The sequence below is a fragment of the Lissotriton vulgaris genome, chromosome 1_1 (genome assembly GCF_964263255.1).
Source record: "Lissotriton vulgaris chromosome 1_1, aLisVul1.2, whole genome shotgun sequence".
In the NCBI taxonomy this organism is placed as follows: Eukaryota; Metazoa; Chordata; class Amphibia; order Caudata; family Salamandridae; genus Lissotriton; species Lissotriton vulgaris.
The window spans coordinates 1,941,732,414-1,941,754,196 of NC_141685.1; the positions used below are offsets into that span (position 1 = coordinate 1,941,732,414).

A 21,783-nucleotide genomic window follows, 5' to 3' on the forward strand; every position below is an offset into this window, starting at 1 on the left:
TTGTCAGTTGGTGCGTGAGACTCTGAGTGAGTCTGTGAGTAGGTGCATGAGTCTCTCAGTGGTTCTGTGATTGGGTACATGTCTCTCTGAGCGGGTCTGTGAGTCAGTGTGTAAGTGTCTGACGGAATCTGTCAATGGATATGAAAAAGTCTGAATGTGTCTGTGACTGAGTACATATGTGGGGCTGTGAGTGAGTGCATGCGCCTGTGAGTGAGTTCTCATTCTGTGAGTGGGTCTGTGAGTGGGTGTGTGAGCCTCTGAGTTTGCCTGTCAGTGGGTGGGTGAGAGTCTGAGGGGGTCTGTGAGTGGGTGCATAAGTGTCTGAGCAGGTTGTGAGTGGGCGCATGAGACTCTGAGTGGGTCAGTGAGTAGGTGAATGAGTGTTTCAGTGGATCTGTGATTGGGTACATGTGTCTCTGAGTGGGTCTGTGAGTCAGTGTGTGAGTATCTGAGTGTCCTCTGTTTTGCCTTCTTCTGCTCTGTTTTGTCTTTTCTGTTTGATTTTCTGCTATCTGATTTGCCTTTTTCTGCTTGTTTTTCTGCCCTCTGTTTAGTTTCCTGCTTGTTTTTCTGCCCTCTGTTTTGCCATATCTGTTCGTTTTCTACCCCCTTATGTAATGGGCGAGGGGGACCACATCCCACATGCCTGCCAAGATTCTATAGGGGATGGGGTGCGGCAGGGCCCCCTCCCAGGACTGATTTCAGCCTGAGGATCCCATCACCCAGGGTTTGCAAAAATTCAGTGGGGGAGGTGGGCCACGCTGTCCCTAACCCTGGGCTGATCCCTGTGGCCTGACCATGTCTCCCTGGGTTCCCCGGAACCCACCCATGACACCCAATATCTTTCACTAAAAAAAACCAAAGGTTGAAGTAACATTATAGTTAGTTGAATAACTATAACTTGCGTCCTCTCCATGCACTGCTTATGACCTCGCATAATACACCCTTCATGACATGTTCTATGACATTTACAACATCACTGTTGACATCTCAAATTACATCATTGATGACATCACTGATGGCCTCACCCATTGAGTTTGTTGGTTTGCCTTATATTTTAGTGGCAGGTAGTTCCCATATTTCTTTTGTACCTAATTTTGCGCAGCCTAAGTCCAGCCAATGGGTGTTAGTGTTTACAAAACGCATGTTCTCCTTATACATCATAGGTGTGTAGAGGTATTGAACACGTTATAAATCTTTGCATTGAAGAGTAACTCTCTGTGCAGGTGACTGTTGATTACTTATATTCAACAAGTTCCACAGACATTTACATACTACAGACTAAGTATTGTAAGCAGCGTTGACTTATTAGAAGGAATCATCACAGCACGACAATTTACACAAAAAATAGAAGACTGTGTCCACCAGCTACCAACATATGTATATATGCTTCTCTTTCTTCCTAAGGTGGGTTATATATAAAGTTTTCACCACAGTATGAAGACGGTAGGTAGTATAATCTTTAGCACCTTCAGACCTTGCTTATTTTAAGCAAATAGTGTCTTTTGTGACAAGTGTTGCTTAGAGTTCACACTGTTCTTAGTAGTTACTTTTTAATACTCTGTAGTGTATTTGTTTGGTACAGAATAAACTCTCTCCATAGAGTAAACACTGTTTACAGTACCCACATTTCTATTCATATCAACTTTATTTCTCAATGTAGGTTTGGTGACTGTGAGGTGTTTGATAGAAGCTGTCCGTAATAGGGCATTACTTTCTGAACAGGTGTTGAGTACCTTGAGTAGCTTGGCTTTCTCTGAACAGTTGTATACATATTGAAAACTGTGTACAATGAGGGTTCTCCATATATCTGTGGTTGGTTGTTAATGTGAACTAGGCTACCTGTGACGTGTATGGCATAGGCTCAATGTTGCTCATAAGCATAACACATGCTTGCTACACCTCAGGGGGTTGCATCTATGATGGCATTAATGAAGCTTAATATTTTCTGAGCTTGCTTACTTACTTTGAGGCCTCTAATGCCATACTAGTTTATAGCTTATTGTGTCTAAAAAAAGCTTGGATGATGTCATCAGAGATGATAACAGTGATGTCATTAACAATGCCATTTGAATGTCATCAGTGTGTCATAAATGATGTCATATAACATGTCATCATGAGTGATATGATATGTGAGGTCATAAGCAGTACCAGGTGGTACACAAGTTATAATTTGCTTTGCTATCTATAACTGGTGAATTTATGTGTTTTATTTTTAGATCAAAACATTAATGTTGTCACTTACATATCAATATTTTCTATGGGTGACAACATGCTTGGTAATTTTTAAATAAAATATTTCTATTTTGATGTGTTGAGCACTTGGCCCTTTGATGGTGGTGGTGCCATATTCGGGTGATATGTTTATGTGATTGTCTGTTTGAGTTAAGGTGTTTGAGTTTTATGACTGAGGTCTTTCTGGTGCCCTGCTCCTTTGGTGCTGAAGGGGCCCCTCTTATTTATTTGAGACTAGCTTACCTGTCGCGCGTTGCTGCGATCTCAGAAGAAAGGAAATTTAAGGAAACTTGTTATGATAACATTCAATTTACATTGTGTCATTTTTATTGAAACTTATTCATTTGAATATGGAAAACTTTTTAAAGTGTTGTTTTAATTCTGTTTATTTATTCAAGTGCTTGTGGATACACAGTATTTTTTGTTTTTCCGTTTGGTGAATGAATGAATGAATGAACTCAGATTTATAGAGCGCATGTAGCTGCCCTGAGGCGTCCAAGCGCTAAGCATACTAACTGAGGTTTGGGTTGGGAAGAGGCAGATTCAGCTCCACAGTTATGTAGTGAATAGGAGCGTTTTCAGCTGTTTGCGGAAGGAGAGAATATCAGGATTAGATCTAAAATGCTGGGGCAGAGCGTTCCACCTCTTAGCTACATTGTAAGAGAAGGAGCGGCCGCCAGACCTTGATTTCTTTATTGGCGGCACAATGGCTAGTACACAAATAAATCAGAAGGTTTTCCGACGAGTGAGCTGGCCACATACAGTTGTCCATGTGAGAAGCACGGATTCTCCAAATGTAGTCCACACACTTGCAGCGATTGTCTTTGTGTTTTGTTTATGGTCATTGCAAAAGCGAGTCGCACCGTAAACTGTAAACGTTCAGTATTGGAAAGATTATGAGGGCCCTGGGAGTCCAGGGGGCCGATATTTAACACATTTTTCTTTATTTTTTTCTTGCCGAAACCTTTTGCGGGAGTGTACTCAATAACTTTTCACACATTTTTTTTTTGTCAGAAACCTTCGCGGGAGTGTACTCAACAACTTCCCAAAGTTTCATGGCGATCGGATGAATGGTGTTGTAGTGCATAAAGGAGAAACAGACATACTTTTGTTTTTATATATATAGATGTGTATGCGTTCTGTCATGAATACCCTATTGGATGATCCACCCCCTCTATCTGAAGGGAAAGAATGTAGGGAGGACAGCAGTATACGGTTAGGTGACACAGCGGAAAGTGCACTTTGATGCAAGTCTGACTACAGGGGCTTTCCCTCCATTCCTCCTCCCATGGAGCACGTAGGTTTAAGTTCTTGGGGGTACAGAGAGCCCGTGAAAGTGGAGAGTGGTAAAGGTCACCCCACCTAGTGGTTTTTCTCACCACAAATTTGGTAAGAACGAAGCCCTTTTTGGTACAGGTCCTGATGAATGCCATGTAACCCTTAGTGACACCATGCAGAAACATGTTCACCAGATTTACTGCTGAATAATAATCTTCCCCACCTCACCGTCTACTGTTTTTAATACCATACAACCATCTACTCTATTAAAAATGTAATTTGGCAACTGTAATGTTTTTTAAATTTCACTCACTTTCTATAGACCCCCCACTTAGTTTAGAAGTGCATCCCTGTCGTCTGGTGAATGCCCGCCCTCTATCAAACCAAGTTTCTAGAGGGCGAGGACGGCCGGTGATGAAGCATAACACCAGGTGGTGTGTGAGGCCAGTCCTTCACTTTTTGTGAGATGTCCACACTCACACTTGATCCTTGATTACCTTTGGTCACGTAACTGGGAGCGGCCCCATTTGTGTTAAACAAAGAATGTAGGTCCACATCTGGGTCATAAGTTGGGCATCTCGCCTTGCAGAGTGATCAGCAAGCAGGTGGGCCGAGGTTTCAGCATGTAGTGACCTCGCAATGACAGCAAGTGCTCCTCTGCCTCAAACCCAGAAATGCTTTTTGTTGCAATTAGCCTGTTGGTACATTCCTTCCACCCCCATCCTCCTTGCCCCTTTGGTTTCTCCCATACTGAAGTGTCTTGTAGAATGTTGATGTGCTCTCCAGTGAGGAGAGTGGATGGCCATTAAATAAGCTTTAAATCATTTCAGCGTCCTGTCATCAATTATCTTCCAACACTGGCGACGGAACTGTGCAGGGGGCAGTATTGGTCATCTCCCCTTTGTGTACTCTCTCCACACGGAAGGATAAAAAAGTGAAAGTATATTTCTTCACCACTGCAGGACACCTATCCGTCTTGTCAGTGGGTAAAGAGACCAGAGACTACGTCGTTTTGCCAAGGTGCTCATGCCATAAAGCTAGGAAGGTTAGTGTGTGAGCCGTGTGATAAGGACTGACTCGAGAATAGAAGGATTGTTGTATGCCACATGACAACAGGAGGTCAAGTGAGTGTGAAGCGGTGGAAGCAAGAATCCTGGAGAGTGTTCGACTAGTTCTTGACAGGAAAATAAAAAATATTGAACAGGAAGAACTGCTGTTGCACGTACCTGCGAGAGATTGAGAGGAGTGCAGAGTGACGATTTTGCTTTCGGGATCCTCACAAGAGTGTTGGAGAACGTTCCTCCGTGCTGGGAAAGGATTTCCTGTCAGGTTTTGCCGGAGTAGTGTCTCGTTTCGGCGCCTGCGCCCTTTTCCTCAGTCGGCGGTCGGAAGCTGATTTGCCTCCGTGATTAGTGGACCTGAATATCCTGTCAGCGCCTCAGGAGCTGAGGGCCGCTTTTCCCCGACGCATGTCCCTGAAGCGGCAGCTGTACCTGGAGGAAAACTAACAGGCCGGCATACCGGGAGCTAAGGTTCGGCTTTCTCTGACAATTTCAGATATCCGGCGGTATGCGATCAGGCCAGTGCACCAGGAGCGAGGAAGCGGCATTTCTCAGTTAGTCACATAACTAATTTTAAAAGAGTAGTCAGTGACTTTTTAGAGCACATTCAGGAAACAACGCTAGAAAGAAAGTTCTAGAACTGGTAGCCCTCATAACTTTCAGTTGGTCCACAGCCGTGGTTCTCACATACCTGTTGTACTTTGACTCCACAGTGTTTTTACAGTTCGTGTTTTGTGGTTCTATGTGGGTACTGATTAAAAGTTGCCTGTACTAGAATAGGGAGGATCCATTCATCCAAGTAGCCCTGTGAGCTGTGGGTACTGCCTATACCCTCCTTTGGTCATCCGCCCTGGGTTTCTTTTTTCCCCTTTTTTCATAATGGCAGCAGCTAGCATGAACCAACCCCCGCCCTTCCTGAATGACATAGGAGAACCTGAGATTAGCTGGAAGGAATGGGTTAAACTCTTCGAGTCGTACCTCATAGCAATAGGGGGGCAAAGATTTAATTCGGTAAGGAAACAACATATCTTGCTACATAATCTGGGTGTACAAGGGCGAAAAGTATATGAGTCTTTACCAGTGCCAGAGCAGGAAGGTAATGCTGTTGAAGAGGTTGATGTGTATGTGCAGACCATGCAGAAATTAGAAAAACATTTTGGGGATAGAATCAATGTGGTTTTAGAGCGCCACAATTTTTTTAAAAGGTGTCAAGGCATTAAGGATTTAGTACAAAATTATATCGCAGTTTTGTGGGGACTGACACAGTTATGCGAATTTGGCGAACTCACAGATTCTTTAATAAGAGATCAACTTGTGAGGTGCACAAATAATCCACGTATCCAGGAGAAACTGTTGGCTAAAAATCCAGGGCTAAGGGAAGCTATTGAATTAGCAAAGTCTGTGGAACACACAGCAAGGTGTGTAAAAGAGATGAAACCTGATGGGGAGGTGGTGGCAACTATTAGTGATGATGAAGACAGGAATGAAGTGTATAAGATGAGGTTTAAAGAGAATGTTAATACCAGGGCAGATTACAGAGAGAAAGGTCCAAAGTGTTACCGGTGTGGCAGCAACAACCATTTTGCCACTTGTGGAGTAGTAATGATGAGCTAATGTCATCTAATATGAAACTAACACTGTTAAACTGTAGATCAATGAAAAAGCACAAATTTGAGATACATGACCTGGTATTAGATAGGGATCTCGATGTGCTCTGTTTAACTGAGACATGGTTGGATAATACCTCTACACCAGAAACCTTGGAAACTGTCCCTGCAGACTACTGCCTGCTTAGAATTGATAGAGAAAAACAGAAAGGGGGGGATTGGCAATGATATACAAAAACAACCTACAATGTTGTTTAGAGAAGGCCACATTGTCCAATTGTGAAGTTGTTTTTTTCACTATCAAAGCTAATCCTAAATTCATTATTAATGGATTCCTCCTGTACCGACCTCCAGGCAAATCCTCTCAGTTCAGCAATCAACTTGCAGAGCTGATAACTCAGCCTGCATTACGCTATAAGAAATTTCTCATTTTGGGAGATCTCAACCTCCATTTTAAGGATTCTAACTGTAAGGAAGCACAGGGAGTAGTAGATGTACTTAAAACCCTGACGCTTAAACTTCAATCTACCTCTCCGTCGCATTATCAAGGGCATCGTCTAGATCCTGTTTTTGCAAATTGGGAGGGTATCACTATTGCTACTCCGATTCAAATTACATGGTCAGACCATTTCATCATCCCTATTGAGGTAGTAATCACCCAACAAAAAGGCAGAATAACTAAGCCCAAACCTCAAAAACGCAGAGGCTGGAGGATGTTTACGCAGGATGATTTTAAATCCGCCCTACTTAAAGACCCTCCTCCGCCTAGTGATACTCTGCTGAAAGCTTGGGATAATTATGAAACATGGATATCTAGTGCTCTAGATACAGTAGCACCATGGACATGTAAGTCACCTACCAGAAAAATTAAAACTGCTCCCTGGTTCTCTAAAGAACTTAAAGTGGCTAAAGCCAAATGTAAAAATCTAGAACGTGGCTGGAGGAAAAACTATACTCCGGAAGACAAGCTGAATTATAAAAAAGAACTAAAATTATATCACAAACTCATAAGATTAGCTAAAAGCGCCCATTTTAAGGAACGCATTGAAACTGCAAAAAACCCAACCAAAGAACTTTTCTCTATAAACAAAGAACTCACCGTTCCTACTCGACTAGAGGCCCAAGACACCTGCTCCAATGAGCTGTGTGAAGATATCGCTTACTTTTTTGTGAAGAAAGTAGATATAATCCATGCCACTTTTGTAAACAATACCACTACTAAACATCCGATAGTGAGGAATGATCCTGCCACAAAACCCCATTTGACTGGTTTTAAAGTTCCCGAGAGACAATATCTGCTCACCATTATAAATAGCATCCAGTCCGGCTCTCCCAAGGATGTGATTCCACCTAGTCGTTGTAAGGGAGTTTTAGAAGATTTGATTGATCAGATTCAACACCTGATCACCCTATCTTTTCAAGAGTGCTATGTACCAGATGCATGGAAAACGGCACAAGTAATTCCCCTCAAGAAAAAACCCACCATGCATATCTCCCAGCTACAGAATCTTCGCCCTATCTCCCTTCTCCCTTTCTGTGGGAAAGTGGTAGAGAAGGTAGTAAATTTACAATTTATGAAATTTGTTGAGGAGAACTCTCTTCTCCACTCAACACAGTCAGGGTTTAGAGCGGGTCACTCAACAGAGTCGGCGGTTCTTTTCTCCACAGAATGCCTGAGACAACTAGCGGATGAGGGGCAGACAGCAGCGTTGGTTTTATTAGATCTAAGTGCAGCCTTTGACACCGTGCTGCACTCAACGTTGCTGTCTCGCCTCTCAGACATGGGAATTGAGGGATCCGCACTGAAATGGATAGAATCATTTTTAGAAAACAGGAGCTTTCAGGTGCAATGCCCCCCTTATCAATCCTCCCCTCGAAAGCTCACACATGGGGTTCCTCAAGGCTCCAGTTTGAGCCCCACGTTGTTCAATCTCTATATGGAGCCCCTTGCTCATATCGTGGAAGCTTTTGGAGTGGATATCGTCACATACTCTGACGATACCCAACTGATCATTAGACTCACTGACAACCAGGCAGAGGACGCCACTAATTTTTCCAACTGCATGCTTTCTGTGGCAGGGTGGATGAACAACAACTGTCTACGCCTTAATGGGGATAAAACAGAATTGCTAGTGGTTGGTAAATCCCCCTCTGCCTGGTCGAAGGCCTGGTGGTCAATAGAACTAGGGGCACCTCCCCGTCCAGTGGAGTCTGTCAGAAATCTAGGAATTATGGTGGACGCGGAGCTTTCATTTAGGCATCAGATTAGTAAAATCACAGGAAAATGCTTCGGAATACTTAAAACACTCAGAAAAGTCCTGGACCTACTCCCCATTGGTGCCAGGAAAACACTCATTCATGCCCTAGTCACGCCTCATTTAGACTATGGCAATGCTCTTCTCCTTGGCCTAAACAAAAAAGGTATCCACCAACTGCAATGTGTCCAAAATGCTGCTGCGCGTCTGGTGCTCAACCTTCCACGCAGAGCATCAGGGAAAATGGCATTATCTGAACTTCACTGGCTCCCTATGGAGGAGCGAATTTGGTTTAAGGCTCTCTGCTTTGCCCATCGCATTGCCCAGGGAAAAGGCCCTAGGCACTTACGAAATCTTCTCACTATTCATCGTCCCACCCGTAACCTAAGATCCGCCGGAGCAATGTTGTTCCAACTTCCTCGCGTTCGCAAAACCAGGATGGGAGGTAGCTCCTTTAGATTTCTTGCCAGTAAACACTGGAACAAGCTTCCTCTTGACTTACGGATGGAGCCCTCTGAAACGAGATTCTGGCAAAAATTGAAAACTCATCTTTTTCCACGATAATAATCATTCTCTCGCAGTCGGGGATCCTTGTGAGCCCCAGACACCATCCTCTCGGGGAGCTGTAGCATCTCTCAGCGCGGGGACACACTGTTTAAGTGTAACCATGCGCTTTAGAAATGGTTTTATTATTATTATTATTATTATTATTATGATTATTATTATTATTATTCCATTTATCCCAAATGCGATATATTAATTGATGATGAACGTGTTGAAATGTTTGCTGATTCATGTTCCCCGTACACTTTACTGAATAAGGATGATTATATGTCCATGGGAACAAGATTAGCGAGTTAAAAAATCCAGATATTTCTCCCACAGGATACAATAAGGGAAACATTCCCCTATTGGGCATGAGGGACATGCAGCTTCAATTCAAGGACAGGAAAACCTATGGGACAGTATATGTTGTGAAGTCGGGCTCAAATCTCTTAGGATGGGTACATCAAAAAGAGTTGGGAATCATACTAGACCCTAATAGTGCTGAACAAGTTCTGCTTACTGAGAAGTTTCCGATGGGGGAGAAGATTTGTGGGGAATTCAAACAACTTTTCAAAGAGGAACTAGGATGCTTGCACAATTTTCAACATAGGATCAAATTAAAGCAAAACGCTAAACCAGTGGTGCACAGTCTGTGCACAGTACCTTTTAAATTGAAAGAGCCCCTTGAAAATGAGCTGCGCAAGTTATGTGACTTGGATATAATCCAACCTATAGACTGTTAAGAGTGGTTGGCTCCGATAGTTATCGCGGCCAAATCCAGTGGTGAAGGGATCCGCCTCTGTGTGGACTTGCGCAGTTTGAATGATTGCATCTGGGTAGAAAAACATCCCCTACCAGTAATCAATGAAATGCTAAGCATCATGGGTCCCGCAAGGTATTTCAGTGTGATAGACTTATCCATGGCGTACCACCAGATCGAGCTTCATCCGGAATCAAGGCCACTCACGGCGTTCATTACACCTTTCGGAGCAGTCATGTTCAAAAGGATGCCTTTTGGCCTTGCGTCAGCGGCAGCAATTGTCCAAAGGGCCATGCAGAAAATCCTGGAAGGTGTAGAATGCACTATGTGCTTCCAGGATGATATCTTGTTCTAAGGAAAGAATTCAGAAGAACACGATGGAGTATTGAGGCAAGTGTTTAAAAGGCTCATGGATGCTGGCCTTACAGTGAAGAAGGAAAAGTGCAAAATAAAAGTGCAACAAGTTGAATACCTGGGTCATTCTATCTCGGAAAAAGGATTTAGACCAAAGAGCAGCTTGATCCGAGCTGTAAAGGAAGCTCCCAACCCCAGAAACAAGGAAGAACTCAAGTCCTTTTTGGGGCTTATGGAATACATGTCAAAGTATGTGGACAATTTTGCTGCTAAGTGCGAAAACATGAGAGAGATGTTGAAGAAGAACAAAGAGTTTGTGTGGAATGAGGAGCAGGAGGCTGTTGTGAATGCCTTAAAGGAGGATATAATCAACTCTCCGGCCCTTGGAACATTTGACCCAAAGAAAGAAAACTATTCTTGCAACTGATGCTTCAAACTATGGATTGGGTGCCACTCTAGTCCAGAAAAATGGTAATGAAGAGAAGATTATTGCCTATGCATCCAGGAGGCTTTCTCCACCAGAAAAGAATTATTCGGTAATCGAACGAGAAGCCCTGGCGTGTTTTTGGGCGGTGAGGCATTTAAAACATTTTCTATGGGGTTTGAGGTTCACAATACGTACAGATCAAAAGCCCCTCGCGTTTATATTCTCTGTGAAAGGCCTGGAGAATTGCACCCCATGCATCAGTAGATGGATTCTAGGATTGGAGCATTTCAATTTCAAGATTGAACATGTGCCAGGCAAAGAAAATACCATTGCTGATTTTCTATCAAGATCACCCTTACCTGAGGAAGGAGAACCTGAGGAAGCTCTGGACAGTCCGATCATGATGATGGATTTCCCTGCCATCACGGAAAAAGAGTGGGAAGATGGAATGAAGGAGGACGAAGAGCTCATTGACTTAATAGAGCGTGTCAAGAAGGGGTGGCCCAACAAGAAGAAAGATGTAGAAGCGGGAGTGGAAGAATATTGGGAGATCAGAAATGAACTAAGTGTCATCGGAGGTAAGGTCTATCGCAATAACAGGGTGATACCTCCCAGGGAACTACGGAAGAGAGTCATTGATTTGGCGCACGAAGGCCACCTTGGGTGCAGTGCCACCAAGGCAAGAATAAGAACAAATTTCTGGTTCCCAAAAATGGATGCCATAACTGAAGAAGTTGTAAAAGAGTGTGGAGCTTGTGCTAAAAGCGGCAAGTCCAAAGTGATTCACAAGTCCCCGTTGTCTCCGGTGAGTGTCCCAAACAAGTCTTGGAACAAGTTGGCAATGGATATCATTGGACCCATGCAAAATCTGGGTGTGCATAAAAGATTCATGTTGGTTCTGATCGATTATACTTCACACTGGATTAAGCAAAAATTTGTGCACAACATCACTACCAAATCGGTGATTCAATTCCTGAAAGAGGTGTTCTGTGAGGAAGGTATACCTTCCTCATTAATTACTGACAATGGAGTACAGTTCACCTCGGAGGAAATGCAAGAGTTTCTGAAATCTTCAGGCATAAGGCATGAAACCACAGCCCTCTATTGCCCGAAAGCAAACGGTTTGGTGGAAAGAGCAAATAGGGTCATCAAAGAAAACATTCAGCTCGCTGCCATCAATGGACATGACGTAGAAGACTCTTTGAGGGAATGTCTGTGGGCCTACCACACTTCACCCAACAAAGTAACTGGGGTCTCTCCCTTCGTGTCGTTACGTGGGAGGGAACCATGTACCAAGTTTAATCCCAGCTGGTTAAACGGTGGTGAGGTCAGGGAAGTAGATTGGGAGGGGGCAGGAGAAAAGGTCAAACAACACCAAACCAAGTACAAACAGTGGTATGATCAAAAACATGGAGTGGAGGTCCAAAAGTGGGAGGTGGGAGACATGGCGCAAGCCAGAAGAAACACCAAGGTGGGAACCACTCTCAGCAAGTTTCACTCTCCTAACAAGATTGTTAAGGTTTTAAAAAATGTGGTACAGTTTGAAAATGGTCAATGGTGGAGTTTTGACGACATTGTAAAGGTACAGCCATAACTGTGAAATTGATACCCTGTTGTTTCCCCTCTGACACCGTTCAGCCCACCAGTACTTTTTCTTTCGCCATTTTTTCCAGGACTTATAATGTCCTCATTATAAGGGAGGGAGAAGTGTTGCAATTAGCCTGTTGGTACATTCCTTCCACCCCCATCCTCCTTGCCCCTTTGGTTTCTCCCATACTGAAGTGTCTTGTAGAATGTTGATGTGCTCTCCAGTGAGGAGAGTGGATGGCCATTAAATAAGCTTCAAATCATTTCAGCGTCCTGTCATCAATTATCTTCCAACACTTTTTTATTAATAACAAAAAGCATCCTTGATCCAAGCAGAGACCTTTAGTCAGGCTCCCATTGTTTATGTTCTATAGAAAGTTGCCACACCGCACGGACAAACAACAAACAATCACATTTGCACAATGTATATTCAGACCTTGTAAAGCACATTCAAGGTGTCGTGATAATGTTCTTACTAAGTGGAATTTGTAAGCAATGTAGTTTCAGAGAAAATAATCCTGCAACTGTGTGTTAAAAGTCATTGTGTGAAAGAGAAGACAACTTAAGAAATATGTACATGTTTTTATATGGCAGCGTTTCTCCCTGGGCCTAACTAAGACACATGACACGGCCAGCCCTGAAGCAACCCTACCCAGAACCAGTACTGTTGCATATTACAAACATGGAAGGGGCAGGGCCAAATGGGCGGCACTTGTACGTGGTTGGGCACCTTTCCACACTCAGCAGAAATTACAAGGGAGAACAGTGGACTGGGCCCTCAGACCAGGAGATGACAATAAAGAATCCACTTGTCTTAGACAGAAGAGATGGTGCTTCAATAAATTAATGATGCATTAACCTCCATCAAGGATTTCAGATCATTTTTCAACATGCAGTTGGAGAAAAAACACACTGTCCATCAGCCTGGAAAATGGTGGAATGCGGTAGCATACTACTAACAAGAAAGGGGCCGAAACGGGCAGAACTTGTAGGTGATTTGCCACATCTGCATTCTCAGTAGCAATTAAAAGGGAGAACCATGGAATCTGAACTCAGGCGAGGAAGCAACGAGAAAGAACGCACTCATCATGGACAGTCACTACAGAAAAGATTCTATTGCAATAAATCAAAGATGCATTCCCCTCCAGCAAGGATCTCAGATTATATTTCAATGTGAAATTCTAGAGAAAACACACCAACCATCAGCCGGGAAAATGCTGGGAATGCCATTGCATACTACTTATGTGTAAGGGGCGGGCCAATCCGAGCAGAGTATGAAGATGATTCACTGTCTTTGCATACTCAGCAGCAATTAAACAAGAGAACTGTGGACTCTTCTCTCAAACCATCAGACAACAAGAAAAAGCCCATTTGTCTTGGACAGTCACTAGAGAAGAGATTGCACTCCACCAAGTCAATGATGCATTCACCTCCATCAAGGATTTCAGATTGTTTTTCAACGTGCTCTGTAGAGTAAACACAACGTCGATCAGCATGAAAAATGGGGGGAACACCATTGCATATTACTAACTTGAAGAGGTGGAGCCAAACAGGCAAAGCGTTAAGGTGATTTGCTGCCATTGCATACTCAGCAGCAATTAAAAGAGAGAACTGTGGACTCTGCTCACATACCAGGAGACAAGGAAAAACTCACTTGTCTTGGATAGTCACTATAGAAGGGATTGCACTCCAGTAAATCAATGATGCATTCACCTCCATCAAGAATTTCAGATCGCTTTTCAATGTACAGTTGTAGGGAGCAAGACCACTGACTCATTGTCAGTGAAATTGCTCTCCCACCCTCGCAGCTCCACCATTAAGTGAGGTGCCCCTGCCCCTGCACTCTTGAGTGTTAGTGATCGAGGCCCTCCTCCACCCGCAGGTTTCCCTGCGCCTCATCCCTGGTGGTCCAGTTGACCTCTGTCTCCTTTCTCTCACTCTGCTCCTTCACTCGTTTTTCTAACCTTTCTACCTTTCACCCTTCTGCACCTTTCTGCATCTCTGCTCTTTTGTGCCTTATTTCTGCCCATTTTCCCTTTCTCTCCCTCTGCTCCTTCACTCGTTTTTCCACCCTTTCTATCTTTCACCTTTCTGCACCACTGCTCTTTTTTGCCTTATTTCTGCCCATTTTCCCTTTCTCTCCCTCTGCTCCTTCACTCGTTTTTCTACCCTTTCCATCTTTCACCTTTCTGCCCTTTCCTGCATCTCTGCTCTTTTGTGCCTTATTTCTGCTTATTTTCCCTATTTTCTTTATCCCTTCTTTCCTCCCTTTACCTTTCCCCGCCGCTGTTGCCCCCGCGGCCCCTCCCCCCCCAGCGCGACCGGCCCAATCCAGCTCCTCTCCCCGCTCCCGCCTCCCAGCTGTCCAACCCTCCCCGACCCCTACTTAATGGCGGCCACTGCGGGGACAGGCGAGCAAGACCACTGACTCATTGTCAGTGAAATTGCTCTCCCATTCTCGCAGCTCCACCATTAAGTGAGGTGCCCCTGCCCCTGCACTCTTGAGTGTTAGTGATCGAGGCCCTTCTCCACCCGCAGGTTTCCCTGCACCTCATCCCTGGTGGTCCAGTGGACCTCTGACTCCTTTCTCTCACTCTGCTCCTTCACTGCTCCTCCCTTTACCTTTCCCCGCCGCTGCTGCCCCCGCAGCCCCTCCCCCCAGCGCGACCGGCCCAATCCAGCTCCTCTCCCCGCTCCCGCCTCCCAGCTGTCCAGCCCTCCCCGACCCCTACTTAATGGCGGCCGCTGGTGCACCGAAGGCACGTCAAAGGCAAGCACGTCTGCTCCCGTCCGCGACCCGTCCGCGACCAGCCCCAGGAACCCTGGACCTCCCCCCCGCCAACGCTACGACCCAGCAGCACTCCACGCACTCAACCCAGGCTGCAACAACAACTGCAAGCTAGCATCACCAGCCGACACCCATGGACCCTTCAGCTGTCACCGCTGCCGGCACACCTGCAGCACCGCCAAGAACACGGATCCAGCACAACCCGCCCACAAGAACACAACCTAACCGAAGACCCTGCAATGCATCCTCCTCAATGTCCGATCCCTCTACAAACACGCCACAGAAATCTGGGACCTCCTCGACAGCACCACCCCAGACGTAGCATTCTCCACCGAAACCTGGACCAACGCCACCTCAGGACCGGACATCGCCATCGCCATCCCCCAAGGATACAAGATCTACAGGAAGGACCGCCCCACCCACCCAGGAGGAGGAATCGCCATTGTCCACAAATCCAGCCTCCGCCTGAGCACACTCCCTGACGAGTCCACAGAACTGATGGAACACCTTCACTTCAAGATACTGGCCAGCCTCACTGCCGTCCTCCGAGGAACCCTCATCTACCAACCCCCTGGACCCCGCGGACCCTTCGCCAACTCCATCACGGACATTATCTCCCCGCAGGCCATCGCATCCACCAACTACACCCTGCTGGGAGACCTCAACTTCCACCTCGACAATCAACTGGACCCCAACACCACATGCCTCCTGAACAACCTCCACAACATTGGACTCTGCCAGATCGTGACCGAGCCCGCACACTCAGCAGGACACACCCTCGACCCCCTCTTCATTACAGGAAACTCCATCACCATCAGCCACACCACCGAACTCCCATGGACCGACCATTGTTGCGTCCACTTCCCCTTCAGAACACCCACCATCCACAGACACCAGCACCTGCTTCCACAAAGAAACTGGACCAAAATCACCGACGACCAGCTCATATCCTCATTTAACAACTCCACCCCAACCATCGCGGAAAACGACGACCCCAATACCGCAGCCCGAACCCTGCATAGATGGATCTCGGACAGCACCAACACCATAGCCCCCCTCAAGAGAAACAACAATACCCGTGCCAAGAAAGCCAGATAGTTTACCACCAAACTTCGAGAGTCCAGGCGCACATGCCGCCGCCTCAAAAAGGCCTGGAGAAACACCAAATCCACAGAAGCCCACAACAACTTCAGAGCTGCCACCAACGCTCACCATCAACTCATCTGAGAACCGAGGAAAAAAGCGATTGAAGACAGAATCTCCACCCACGCACACAACAGCAAGGAACTCTTCAGCATCATCAAGGAGTTCGCCCAACCCACCAGCGAGTCTACCGACATCCCTCCCTCACAAGACCTCTGCGACAAACTCAGCACCTTTTTCCACCACAAAATCAAGAGCATCTACGACAACTTCGACGAAGACAACCAACACACTGAACCCTCACCAACCACCCCCGACACCCGGAAACCAGCGATTGATGACTGGACAGCCCTCACCACCAAAGACACACTGAAGACAATAAAGTAAATCCACTCAGGGGCCCTCCACGGATCCCTGCCCCCACCACATCTTCAACAGAGCCGCTGACACCATCGCACCCATGCTCTGCCACACCATCAACCGCTCCCTGGCGACCGCCTCGTTCCCCGACAACTGGAAACACGCCAAGGTTAACCTCCTCCTGAAGAAACCCTCAGCGGACCCCACTGACCTCAAAAACTACAGACCCATCTCCCTGCTCCCTTTCCCAGCGAAAGTCATCGAGAAAGCCATCAACAGCCAACTCGCCACATTCATTGAAGAACACAACATCCTCGACTCCTCCCAATCCTGCTTCAGAAAAAACCACAGTACGGAAACCGCCCTCCTCGCCGCAACAGACGACATCCGCAACCTACTGGACAAACGAGAAACAGTAGCCCTCATCCTCCTAGACCTATCAGCGGCGTTCGACACAGTCTCCCACCGCACCCTAATACGCAGACTCTACGACGCAGGAATCCAGGACAAGGCCCTCGACTGGATCTGCTCCTTCCTCTCCGGCAGGACGCAATGGGTCAGACTCCCCCCTTTCCTCTCAGACCCCACACCTACCACCTGCGGAGTACCCCAGGGCTCCTCCCTCAGCCCGACGCTCTTCAACGTCTACATGGCTCCACTTGCCCCCATCGTCAGAACCTACGGACTCAACATCGTGTCATACGCAGACGACACCCAGCTCATCCTCTCCCTATCCAACGAGCCCAACACCGCCAGACGCAACTTTCGAGAAGGCATGGAAGCCGTCGCCAAATGGATGAAAAACAGATGCCTACAACTAAACACCAACAAAACAGAAGTACTCATCATGGGCCCAAACCCTGACGCCTGGAGCGACACCTGGTGGCCCACCGCCCTCGGAAACCCGCCAACCCCCACAGACCACTCACACAACCTGGGAATCATCCTGGACTCCGTGCTCAAAATGGACCGCCAGATCAACTCTGTCTCATCTTCCTGCTTCCACACCCTCCGCCTCCCTCGTAAGACCTTCAAATGGATCCCCCTCGAACACCGAAAGACAGTCACTCACGCCCTGGTCACCAGCAGACTCGACTACGGCAACGCACTCTATGCCGGAATAAACAAAAACCTCATCCGCAAGTTACAGAACATCCAGAACGCCGCCGCAAGACTGGTCCTCAACCTGCCAAAACACTGCCACATCTCCCAGCACCTGGGCACACTCCACTGGCTCCCCGTCGAGGCGAGAATCACCTTTAAGATGCTCACCCACGCACACAAGGCCCTCCACGGCACCGGACCAGCATACCTGAACAGCCGGCTCAAATTCCACGCACCCCAAAGGACCCTACGATCAGCCCAGCTCTCCTACGCCGAGGTCCCCCGCACCAGAAAGACCAGATCGGGTGGCCGCTCCTTCTGCTTCCTCGCGGCCAAAGCATGGAACGCCCTTCCGCTCCACCTCAGACAGACAACATCGCTCCCCATCTTCGCAAGAAACCTCAAAACCTGGCTCTTCGACAGACCCCCTCCTTGATGGAATGGAACCTGCACCCCCCCCCCCACCCACACCCCGAGCGCCTTGAGACCATTACGGGTGAGTAGTTGCGCTTTAACAAACTCCTGATTGATTGATTGATAGAGAAAGCACACCATCCATCAGCCTAGAAAATGACGGGATTGGCCTTGCATGCTACTGGAAGGGGCGGGGCCAAACGGACAGAGCTTGTAGGTGATTTGGCACCTTTACATTCTCAGCAGTAATTCAAAGGGAGAACCGTGGACTCTGCCCTCAGACCAGGAAACTACAAGAAAGAACCCACTCATCTTCGACAGTCAATACAGAAGAGACTGCACTCCAATAAATCAATGATGCATTCACCTCCATCAAGGATTTCACATCAATTTTCAAAGTGCAATTTCAGCAAAAACTAGGCCTGGAAGGCATGCTAAACAGAGCTCTGCAAAGTGACAAACAATTTCCGCCATGCTACGCGGAGTTCTGCAAGCTGCAGAGACCAGTATATCACGTTGTTGGTGCTGATTATAGTCTCCAGGAGTTACTCCCATGCTGTAAATTCAGAATCAATGGCATCATGCGGGGGGAAAATACACTATTTGGAAAAGGGCGGCAAAACCACTGCATACTACTAACATGAAATGGATGGGGCCAAATGGGTGATCTTTACAGGTGTGGTTATGTTTTTTAAAGGGGGGGTCACACGCCCGACTCCCCGAGCCTTAAATAGGCCCTGGGGACTCGATCCACCAGGACTGATTTTTTTAAGGTGAGGGGGGCTCCACTCCTTGAGCCTATTCTGGCTCTAGGGTCCCCATCCCTTGGCCTCCCCGCCCCCAGCCAGCTCCCCCATTCTGCAGGAGCCAGCTTTGCTCCCAACCAAAGGAAGCAACTATTTATGCTGCTCCTCCGGACGGGAGCAATATCTTGATCTCAAGTCTGCTCACAGCCGGCAGTAGCATTTACATGCTTTCACTGCCCCAGTGGAAGGTAGCAGAGCCCACCAAAGTTGAAATAAACCCTTAGCCGTCTGCTCACATAGTACATGTTTTAAAAAGACAGCCAGACATAATTAATCTATTTATTTCATCTCTAATAGGCACATCAAGAAATCAGAGTGTAGTCTGAACACCAGTCCTTTACTTAGAAGAGCATAAAGAAACAAATGCATCTCTATAGGTATATTGTTGGCTCCGGTAATGGAAACATGATGGTTACCTGACACTAAATAAAGCAGGTGAACTGTAAGTTTGATGGTCAGGGTAACCTATTCCATTTGTGGTTGAGTACCCTGTCCATCAAACACTAAATAACGCACAAGTAATCAGTTGTGTTTCTGATAAGTAGCTGATTTATGGTGTTGCTGAGAAGAGTAGAAACAATTTTTCAAATGTTCATGGTTTGTGCCACTATCTGCAACCACTCTTGCCTATCGCTTTATCTCCCATGTATTAACAGACTCAAAGGAAACAGTGGAATAAGCAGTATAGCTGGTTTGCCTATGTTCTAGTAGAGAACGTGTCTGTGCATGTGTGTATGTATGGTTATGCGTGTAGAAGGAAGTCAATGTGAAAGTGTGTGAGAGAGATAAACTGGGAATTGGAGACTCAGGGGCATATTATCAAGGGGGTTTATCCCATTTTTTTGGATTTAAAAGCCAAGAAAGCGGAGATAAAATTATCTCCCTATTACCTAGCTGTCGCTAACACCAATTAGCGACAGCTAGTAGGAGATAGTGACGATCTTGGGCCCCGCTTTGCATGTCAGTGATATTTATCACTAATGACATGCAAAGTGGGCGTGCCAAGATGTTAGCGACTTGAAACAGTCGCTAACATCGCTATCTCCTATTACCAACTTTAGGAGATATTCGCGCTAAGCGCGAATATCTCCAAAAGCTAACACCTGCCCCAGAGCAGTTCTTGGCCATATTATCCAATGGTAGGTGGATAGCATGGCTAAGAGCATTAGCTCGGTAATGCATGAATATCGCTGACTTTTCAGCGATATTCATGCATTTCGGCCGATTTTTATCGCTTAGGAGATATACCTTGATAATAGCAAGGATCCTAAGCGATAAAAATCGCGCAGCTCGGCGATAAAAATATCGCCGCTAAACCAACATAGCGATAATTATCGCTAGTTGTTGGTAATATGCCCCAGAGTGTGTGTGTGGGGGAGGGAGAAAGAGAGTTAGTCCGGGATCCAGTAGTATTGGGCAATGGTTGGGGAAATCAGGGAAGTACTCAGAGAGAGGGAACAGGGCAGGGAAAGAGGGTGGCAGCATTCTAGCTACTTTTGTAATGTAAGGAGAAGAGTGAGGTGATGTTTCATTTCAGCAAAATGACGTGAAATTAAGCACAATTATATATTGCAATATTATGCATTAGATGGTAGTGTAAAATGACACCTCACATTAAAAATTGACTCAAGGGTTTATTTTTCCCTAAAACAATTGCAAACAAAAGCACCAAGAACAGTCACTTGCGTTCAGTCGTTCCTCTGCATTTGTGCCAAATTGTTCTAGTGAATGGTGCATTCACAGTATATTTTATAGCGAGACTCAATGATGTGAAGTGACGTAATGGTGTAATTTCGGGAGTTTTGCATAACAAATGTAACTTACATTTCGACCAGGTCTAGTGAACCATAGGGGAGGTTGATGTTGGTGACAAGACACTAGCGAGAAATTTTGAGGTTGGCACAGTGGCTTAGCTGGCTTAAACCTTTCACCCGACAAACCATCCACACACCTGAACATAAGGTCAGAATGACAGTCACCCTGCCCTACTAGGTGAGGCATGATGGTTTTAGGAAAGGAAATCGCTCAGAGCACAAATCAGTTTGGATAAGCTTCAGTGCCTTCAATGGAGACGCAGCACTAGCAGCTCTCTTGAAAGCTCAAAGATCCCTGCTTGCTTGGTGGGATCTCTGTTAATGGTGGGCAGTCCTCTGCTGGGGTGACGAGGACAGAGCTTCCTTTGAACTGTCGGGGCAGTGGGCCAACCGAAACACTGTAAACAACTACATGGGTCTTTTTATAATCTATGTGAACTGGTAGAGTGAAAGACACTCTGGAAAAGGTGGAAGAGCATCAAATATGTTTTCTATAGCTATAAAGCTATTAGTCATAGGGGGTCTACAAGAAGTATGCATTTGAATGCCTGCATTCCCTCTGCCAAACGGATTCTAAGACTAAGAACATGTAGAGTTACATGAAGCAGAACACCTTAAAAATGTATAATTGTAAATATTTAGATTTCAAATCAGGAATTATTTTACCTTCAGTAATCCATAACGTATCATATGCAAGCCATGCTTCACTCTAGTCATTCAATATTTGAACTAGAACATTTTGATGACAATACTCATATTGTTGGTCCTTAGTATCATACAATCAATAAAATGTTATTTCCTGAGTTTTTTTGAAGATACATTTTACCTCCTTATTATGTAATCAAATTATTTCCTCTTGAAAATTATGCATCTTTCTTAAATGAGAAAAATACCTTACTTATTTGCAAACTCTAATAATTTGTTCTTTATGACATTGTAGGCCGTGAACTTGAAGATGCACCAGAAAAGTCATATGTCGGCAGACCTTCCAAGCACACATAAGTGATGATGGCTACCAACTGTATGAACTTTTACAATTACAGAAAGTAAGGTACATTACCAAGAGTTGCAAACAATCCAAGCGGGATGCTGCTCCTGGTTCGCCATAGCACACCATGTGAAGAGCTGTATTGCCATCGGCATCAGTCCAGTTTATATCAGCGCCGTGAAACAACAACAACTAATACAGAAAATATATTATGTTAGGATGCTAACAGCATTCAACAGGATATTATAATTTATGT

The 21,783-nt window shown here is 45.8% G+C and overlaps 1 protein-coding gene across 1 annotated transcript in view; it reads right to left on the bottom strand.

Moving 5' to 3' along the window:
• LOC147751412 (transient receptor potential cation channel subfamily A member 1-like) overlaps nt 1-21,783 on the bottom strand; it is a 978,460-nt gene that overhangs the window by 261,482 nt on the left and 695,195 nt on the right. The window contains exon 7 of the mRNA XM_086938479.1: nt 21,600-21,719. Within this exon, the coding sequence (XP_086794605.1) occupies nt 21,600-21,719 (120 nt within the window). The remainder of the gene's footprint in view (nt 1-21,599; nt 21,720-21,783) is intronic.